An 8,690-nucleotide genomic window follows, 5' to 3' on the forward strand; every position below is an offset into this window, starting at 1 on the left:
GGCTGATGAGGAACAAAGGCAAGACAATTAGTGCAGAGGCACCAGCTCATTAGAGACATCAAGACAGGCAGACTATGCTTTTTATGTTCACCACATAAAATCCTTTATGAGCATATGCTGGGGTGGCTCTTCCTTTGCTGTTACTGGCTCAGCAAACATTTCGTGCCCTCAGCCATGTCTGCTGCCCAAGTAGCTGTCACAGGGAGGTAGCACCAGGAGAGAAAGCCTGCCAGCTTGCAAGTCCATGGCAATGTCTGTGTTCATTAAATAGCCCAATAGTGGTGATCCTGAGGATTCGGCTTTAACTTTTGTAGACAATTCTGGGCCTGTCGTATTTTGAATTCCTTTACAAAAAAATTACTGGATACCTCGCACGTGTTAGGATGACCACTGTAAACCAGAAACAGAAACACTCCAGGAAATAACAAATGTTGGTGAGGATGTGGAGAACGTGGAACTCTGTGCATTGTTGATGAGAGTGTAAAATGCTGCAGCCACTGTGCAAACAGTATGGAAGTTCCTCAAAAAATTAAAAATAGAATGATCATATGATCCAGCAATCCCTCTTCTGGACATACACCAAAATAACTGAAAGCAGGATTTCAAAGAGATTTTTGCACATCTATGTTCATTGCAGCACTATCCACAATAGCGAAGAGGTGAAAGCAACCCCAAATGTCCACTGACAAATAGATAAAGAAGAGGTGGTATAGACATACAGTGGAATATTGTTCAACTCTAGAAAAGGAGATCCTGTGACATGCTACAACATGTGACATGGACCTTGAGGACATTATGCTAGGAAAGATAAGCCAGTCACATATGACAAATACTGTATGATTCTATTACGTAACGTATCTAAGCAGTCAAACTCACAGAAACCAGAAGTAGAATGGTGGCTGTCAGGGGCTGGAGGGAGCTGTTCAACGGATTGAGAATCTCAGTTTTGCAAGATGAAAAAGTTCTAGAGAATTCACAACAGTGTGAATATGATTAACACTACTGAACTGTACACTTAAACATGGTTGAGATGGTGAAGTTTATGTTCTGTGTTTTTTAGCACAATTTAAAAATTGACCAGACGCGTAACCCAGTAGTAAGCTGCTACTAACCTCCTTGTCACGTTAGAATATCCTTAATTTCTCCAGACAGGGTCTTTTAGTTCTATGAATAAGAGACACCAATTCTTTCTAGCGTTGCTAAGAAAGGGAATTTTGCAGTTGCACGAATGAAGAAAGAGACACAGTCAAGGTAGGGTGGCCAGCAAGATTGTAATTATGCTCAAAAGGGTGGTCTTCTGGTGGAGGGTCCATGTGGATGGAGGGGTTAGGGAACAGAAGAGGGGATGTTCTGACTCTTCATGGGCAGCGTGACTCTGTGGGCCCCGGTGGCTTATCAGGGCTATACTACCCAGGATGGCCGGCTGGGTTTTCTCTACTCGTGTTTCCTGTAGATTTATACTCCTGCATCTTGCTGGGGGCTTAGTTTAGCCCGTGGGATGAAACACTCTTGTGTGGGATCAACAGTCTGGAAAGGAAGAAATGCTATCATCAACTTTCTGACCAACAGAAGAAAAGATACACTCCAAAGTTATATTTTTGTTTTTGGAGACAGAGTCTGGCTCTGTCACCTCGGCTGGAGTGCAGTAGTGCGATCTGGGCTCACTTCAATCTCTGCCTCACAGGTTCAAGCAGTTCTCCTGCTTCAGCCTTCTGAGTAGCTGGAATTACAGGCATGCACCACCATGCTCAGATAATTCTGTATTTTTAGTAGAGATGGGGGTTTCACCATTTTGGCCAGGCTGGTCTTGAACACCTGACCTCAAGTGATCCGCCCACTTCAACCTCCCAAAGTGCTGGGATTATAGGCATGAACCACTGTGCCCAGCCCTAAAGTTATGTTTAAAGTATTATTATCTCACCTTCATTTAATTGTTTGTCAACAACAAAAGAAGAAACGTACTGAGCCTACCCGTACCAGGCTATCCCTCAGCCACGAACAAGAATCTTTTCGCAAGCAAGGTTCTTGAATAGCTGATCACTGGAAATTGAAATGAATCAAGAAACTCTTGGAGGGATAATAAAGATGTTTTCATTATGTAAATCCCTCCTGAGGGTTGATTAAAGCACATGATACAGCTGTGGCCTGGTCCATGTGCCATTCTAGGAAAAGGCAAATTCTCAGATAACATACCAGAGGGATTAGCTTAGTTAGTGGTCTCGCAAATTAATTGAACAAATGATCTGAGGGTGGCTTTCACGTTGCGGTTTTAGTTACTTTTGATCCCTGTAATGTAAGAATTGTGTCCCAGTGTGATATTTTTGGCTGTTTAGGTTTGTATGTCTTCAAGTCTTCACAGCCCAAATGTGAATTACCCCCAAACTACTCAGCAGTGCTCCCTCTGTTTTTGCCTGAAAGGATGAAAATTTGTTCATCCATCTGGGCATCCAGATGATGGTGACAGACCCTGTCCAGTTCTTAGGGCAGCCTGGGCTGCTGGAGCTAGACAGGGACTCAGAGAGGCCATCAGTGGGGATCAGGTGATAGGTTCAGACAACTGCTACTAAAAGCAGACCCCGCCCTCACACATATTTACAATCCTGTATTGTCCTCAACGCAAAATTCAATGAGCCTGCTGCTCTTCACCTTCACACAAAAGCTTCAAGCTGCCCTTTCTTTCCAGGGACAGGCACTTGCATCAGAATGCTATATTGTTGCTGGCGATGAAGACTGGGAAGGTTTGGGTGAAGGCTGTCTGGCACCACCTGGTCTGGCTTAAATCTGGGTGGCTCAAGCTCCACGTGCCTTTAGGGATGCTTCTGCCCTGCCTCTCCTCTCTCAGGTCAGTAAAGCCATTAGAAATGAAGCCTGAGGCTGGCCTAAGGAAGGAGTGCTTGCTAGGTCCCTCCTGGGTGAATGTAGGCGAGTCCATTTACCTGCGGCTGAATGGGAGTACCAAATGAAGTTAATGCTACATCCTCCTCAGCTCCATCACTGTCTCGGGCTGAAAGCCAAAGGAGGGAAGGGCTGCGTTAGAGTCAATCGGAAACAGCACATGAGGACTACCGGAAAACCCCACGGCTTGCAAACAGGCTCTTCACTCTTTAAAAGGAATTCTGAGGCCGGGTACGGCGGCTCACACCTGTAATCCCAGCACTTTGGGAGGCCAAGACAGGCGATCACTTGAGGTCAGGAGTTCAAGACTAGCCTGGCCAACATGGTGAAACCCCATCTCTACTAAAGATACAAAAATTAGCCCAGTGTGGTGGTGGGCGCCTGTAATCCCAGCAACTTGGGAGGCTGAGGCGAGAGAATTGCTTGAACCCGGGAGGCGGAGGTTGCAGTGAGCTGAGATCGCCCCGCTGCACTCCAGCCTGGGCGACACAGCGAGACTAAATAAATAAATAAATAAATAAGAGGAATTCTCAGTTGTGGCTGTTATTGAAAAAGTTTCTGATTTAAAGGAGTGTATTTAAAGTTGATGCGGAAGGCATGGGTAGCATGTGAGTGTTTAGGAGAAGCACATTGGCATCAGAAGAGCACTAGCTCCGAGTCAGTTTCTGCTCTTTCAGTATTACCTGTGTGACCTCGGGCAGCTCACTCTTCTTTTTCTTTTTTTTGAGACGGAGTCTCGTTCTGTCCCCCAGGCTGGAGGGCAGTGGCCGGATCTCAGCTCACTGCAAGCTCCGCCTCCCAGGTTCACGCCATTTTCCTGCCTCAGCCTCCGGAGTAGCTGGGACTACAGGCGCCCGCCACCTCGCCCGGCTAGTTTTTTGTATTTTTTAGTAGAGACAGGGTTTCAGTGTGTTAGCCAGGATGGTCTCCATCTCCTGACCTCGTGATCCACCCGCCTCGGCCTCCCAAAGTGCTGGGATTACAGGCGTGAGCCACTGCGACCCGCCAGCTCACTCTTTTCAACAGTCCCTTTAGGTTTGATTCTCTACAAGCTTGAATTCAATATTTCAAAAAATTTTTTATTTTGCTCAGGCTGGTCTTAAACTCCTGGCCTGAAACCTCCTACCTGGGCCACCCAAAGTGCTGGGATTACAGGTCTGAGCCACCACATCTGGCCTGAATTCAATTTTTAAAATTGGACGTAATAAAAGAGATCACTTAAGACAACTTTATATTGTTGTAGGATCATCACAGACATAGGCATTTGTTTAATGGCTGTCTCCTCAACCAGCCTGTAAGCTCTGTGAAGACAGGAGCTGCGCCTGTCTCTAAGAGCAGGTACTTGCTGGATACCTAGTTGTTTTTTGATGACCACAGACATAACTGTGTTAGGAGGGTTCACACTTAGGGGTTTCATGTTGAGTGGATGGACCCTGGAGAAGGACTGCTTGGCTCTCTCACTTGTGTTCCTTAACCTTTTTTGTTGCCTTTGTTTCCTGATGGAAATAAAGAAGAATAATGACAGTCATAACAGTAAGTCTATCTCATAGGATTGTTTTGAAGATTCTATAAAAATGTTATATAAAGTCCTTGGAACAGGGTATGCTACGTAGAAAACACTCATGAGCTATCCTTTGTATATGATTATTGGTGGTGGTGCTGGTGCTGCAGTTATAACAGATGCTCTGACATCCTTTTCCTAGTGGCTTTTTATTCATTTTTTCAAGGGGCTGATACTGTGATACATGAAATGCTTATCTTTCCTTCATAGCAGAATTAACTGAATCCTTGGCTCAACTTCGTTCCTTGTGCCATAACAAGGCTCCTTCACACTCAGTCTCTTGGGAACCAGCTTTCATCTAACATTCTCATCAAACCAGATCATCAGTTAGAAAAGCCTAATTCTTCCAGCTCTAGCTGTAGTTCATGAGTTTACCAAAAGGCCGAGTGTTTTTTAATACTAAACCTGCACCACTGTGTGACAGGAAGTCCGAGTTGAGTAAGACCTTCCATTATCTGTGGAGGAGGCAGGGAGGGACATGATGAGCACATATAAAGATGAGGAATCTGAGGCTCCTAGGGCTTGAGGATCTTGGTTTGGTCTCAAGGTTGGTAAGAAGCAGAGTCTCAGAGCCTGGGCACATGAGGCCCGGTTCTGCACTCTTTCCACTGCCCTTTGCTGCCCAATGATGCTCCTGCTCCCTGAATTTGTTTTTTTAAATTTAAATTTAAATTTAATTTTTTTAAAGAGTGTGTAATGGTGCAATCATAGCTCACTGCAACCTTGAACTCCTGGACTCAAGAGACGCTCCCATCTCACAGCCTCCTGAGTAGCTAGGACCACAGGTGTGTGCCACTATGTCCAGCTAAGCTCTCTGAATCTTTATGAATGTCATCATCCTTTTTTTTTTTTTTTGAGACGGAGTCTGGCTCTGTCGCCCAGGCTGGAGTGCGGTGGCCGGATCTCAGCTCACTGCAAGCTCCGCCTCCCAGGTTTACGCCATTCTCCTGCCTCCGCCTCCCAAGTAGCTGGGACTACAGGCGCCCGCCTCGTCGCCTGGCTAGTTTTTTTTGTATTCTTTAGTAGAGACGGAGTTTCACCATATTAGCCAGGGTGGTCTCGATCTCCTGACCTTGTGATCCGCCCGTCTCGGCCTCCCAAAGTGCTGGGATTACAGGCTTGAGCCACCGCGCCCGGCCATCATCCTTGACTTATCTGTCCTCAGACCAAACAAATCCTGCCTATGACCCCACTGCCTTCTTCCCTGCTTTAAGCTATTTCTCTCTCTGTGACCTGTAACTTGAGGGTGACAAAAAAGAACTTCCCATGAAAGAACAAACAAAAATGACACCACCTGGGACCATTTAAGTTGGATTTCCCCTGGTAAGGTGAGTGTGCCTTGAAGAAAAAAATGTTGAGAATTGTCAAAAAGGGCTATGTTCAGCAGAAGTTGGAGTTTGCTAGGGGAACAACCAGAAGGGCTTATGATTGCAGGAACAGTGTTCTCTTGGTTCATCTCATTTTATACTCGTTGACCCATTTTTACATTATGTAGACTCACTGATTATCTAATGCCTTCAAAAAGAATCATATGAGGTTTGTCTGTAAGCATCCAAACACTGGATGGAAAATGCCCACAGTAATGTGACTCCCTCCCTCCCTCCCTCCCTCCCTCCCTTCCTTCCTTCCTTCCTTCCTTCCTTCCTTCTTTCTTTTCTTTTCTTTTCTTTCTTTTTTTTAGATGGAGTTTTGTTCTCATTGCCCAGGCTGGAGTGCAATGCATGATCTCAACTCACTGCAACCACCACCTCCCAGGTTCAAGTGATTCTCCTGCCTCAGCCTCCCAAGTAGCTGGAATTACAGGTGCCCAAGACCACGCCCAGCTAATTTTTTGTATTTTTAGTAGAGACAGGGTTTCACCATGTTGGCCAGGCCGATCTTGAACTCCTGACCTCAGGTGATCCACCCTCCTCGGCCTCCCAAAATGTTGGGATCACAGGCGTGAGCCACCGCGCCCGGCCAACACTTTCAAATACAGATGAGTCTTAGTGTTAGCAAATATGATATAATGATATTCTAGTTAGTCTAAAACAGATAAGGCAGGCAATAATTAGAAGTTTTCCACTCATAAAACAATTCGTAGGTGATATTCTACTCTATTTAAGATTTCTGGCCAGGCTCAGTGGCTCACACCTGCAATCCCAGCACTTTGGGAGGCTAATGCAGGCAGATCACTTGAGGTCAGGAGTTAAGAGACTAGCCTGTCCAACATGGTAAAACCCCATCTCTTTTAAAAATACCAAAATTAGTTGGGCATGGTGGCACATGCCTGTAATCCCAGCTACTCAAGAGGCTGAGGCACAAGAATTGCTTGAACCTGGGAGGCAGAGGTTGCAGTCAGCCGAGATCGTACCACTGCTCTCCAGCCTGGGCAACAGAGCAAGTCTCCATCTCAAAAAAAAAAAAAAAAAAAAAAAAAAAAAAAAAAAAAAATTTCACAAGTGTGAAGACCTCTCCCCAAGAGGCGGTTGTCTTGTTGTTTTCCATCTCCAACTGAAGATAGTGGGTGGAAATGGACGCGGAGGCATGAGAGATTTAGATTAAATACGAAAATAAGAGTTGATAGAAACAGATCAGCAAAGGGGATTAAGAATTTCATTTCCCTGGAAGTCTTTCTAAAGAAGATTAGGCTTTATTCCTCTGAAGTGGATTATGGACTTAATTTTAAGATACAAAAACATCTGGATGGAGAATGAAAATGCAATCAGGCGTATTACTGTAGGACACCAGAAAAATGGGTATAAATATTATTTGCTCTGTGTTATAAGTGTGTCCCTGAGAAGCTGAATACTGATTGGACTTTTAAAAATCAGTCGGCCTCAACCAAAATCTTAAGCCAAAAATATAGATACATCCTCTCACAGCATTTGATTGAAATTTAACACGCTCAGCATCTTGTTAGGTACAGGAAACTTCAACAAAAAGATGAGGGTAAAGAATTTGTGTATAAGAAATGAAGCAATTAAAATGCAAAATAAAATCGAGACATAATTCTGAAACTATTTTGATGTTTAACTACTTTCCATTTACATGCTCCTGGGATTGTTATTTTTTAACATATTCTTCATTAATTAGTTGATGAATATAATACTTGTTTTATATTTAATTTGGAGTTGGTAAATTTTGGAATATTTCTCTTCCTGAATAAATGATAACTAACCTCCAAAATAAATAATTAGAATAAAATCACTAGGTCTTTTAATTGAGGAATCTTAAATGTGATATAAAGAGCAGAAATCTTTTTTTTTTTTTTGAGATGGAGTCTTGCTCTGTCACCGAGGCTGGAGTGCAGTGGCCGGATCTCAGCTCACTGCAAGCTCCGCCTCCCGGGTTCACGCCATTCTCCTGCCTCAGCCTCCCGAGTAGCTGGGACTACAGGCGCCCGTCACCTCTCCCAGCTAGTTTTTTTGCATTTTTTAGTAGAGACGGGGTTTCACTGTGTTAGCCAGGATGGCTAATTTCCAGCTAGGGACCCCTTGTCCTACTCTCCTTTTAGCTGAATAATTCTGGTCTCATAACCCAGTGGTAAATTAAATAATTATGTGACTGGAATCACAGCTACAAACAGCATTAGTCAGAAGCGTCACATCACAAATGCATGCCTCATGGACTCGAACAAAATGTGTTTTGGGACGGAATTTCGAGAGAGAACTTGGATAGTCTGGTAAAACACATAAAGCTTAAGAATGACCATCTCATTCTCACTGTCTTCACCTGTCCACACAGGTCTGATGTTATAACCCTTTAATCATCTTTGTGGGGTTCTGCCGAGCCTCCCCAAGCTTCCCACACTTCTCATTAGTGGATCAGTGGGTATCCTTGCTAGAGACTGACTGATGCCGGGTACAATGGCACGGTTGTTCTTGCTGACCACACATCTATTTATACAGTACCGTGATTGTTTCTTGAGCAAACAAAAGCAAAGGCAGTGGTAAGCTGTTTCCCTACTATCAGCTTATGACCTACCGTAACACTTCAGACATTTCAAGTTATTGTTATTATACTTCTCTAGCTCTTACCTATTTTGTATCTATTTGTGTGTTTTTCCTAGCTAGGTGGAATCCTGCACTTTTAATTGAGTTTTAATCGTTCCTTGAAATTTTGATATTTGTACTTCTTCCAGGTGACCTAAATTCTGATTTTACTTTCTGAGCTTAAGCTTTTGGTTATTTTGCCCAATCTTGGAGAGCAATTCCTTCCTTCCTTCCTTCCTTCCTTCCTTCCTTCCTTCCCT

The 8,690-nt window shown here is 44.1% G+C and overlaps 1 protein-coding gene across 2 annotated transcripts in view; it reads right to left on the reverse strand.

Moving 5' to 3' along the window:
• Positions 1-1,314: 1,314 nt before the first annotated feature.
• Positions 1,315-8,690, reverse strand: part of GPRC5D (G protein-coupled receptor class C group 5 member D) — a 13,157-nt gene continuing 5,781 nt past the window's right edge. The window contains exons 3-4 of one of the 2 annotated variants that reach the window (XM_017873037.1): positions 2,937-3,004; positions 1,315-1,527 (exon numbers count right to left, since the gene is read on the reverse strand). In XM_017873037.1, coding sequence (XP_017728526.1) covers positions 1,456-1,527; positions 2,937-3,004 — 140 coding nt within the window. In that variant the 3' untranslated portion in view covers positions 1,315-1,455. The remainder of the gene's footprint in view (positions 1,528-2,936; positions 3,005-8,690) is intronic. The other variant, XM_017873043.1, reaches the window with a different exon arrangement.

Source organism: Rhinopithecus bieti, unplaced genomic scaffold (assembly GCF_001698545.2).
Source record: "Rhinopithecus bieti isolate Rb0 unplaced genomic scaffold, ASM169854v2 scaffold_110, whole genome shotgun sequence".
Lineage (NCBI taxonomy): Eukaryota > Metazoa > Chordata > Mammalia > Primates > Cercopithecidae > Rhinopithecus > Rhinopithecus bieti.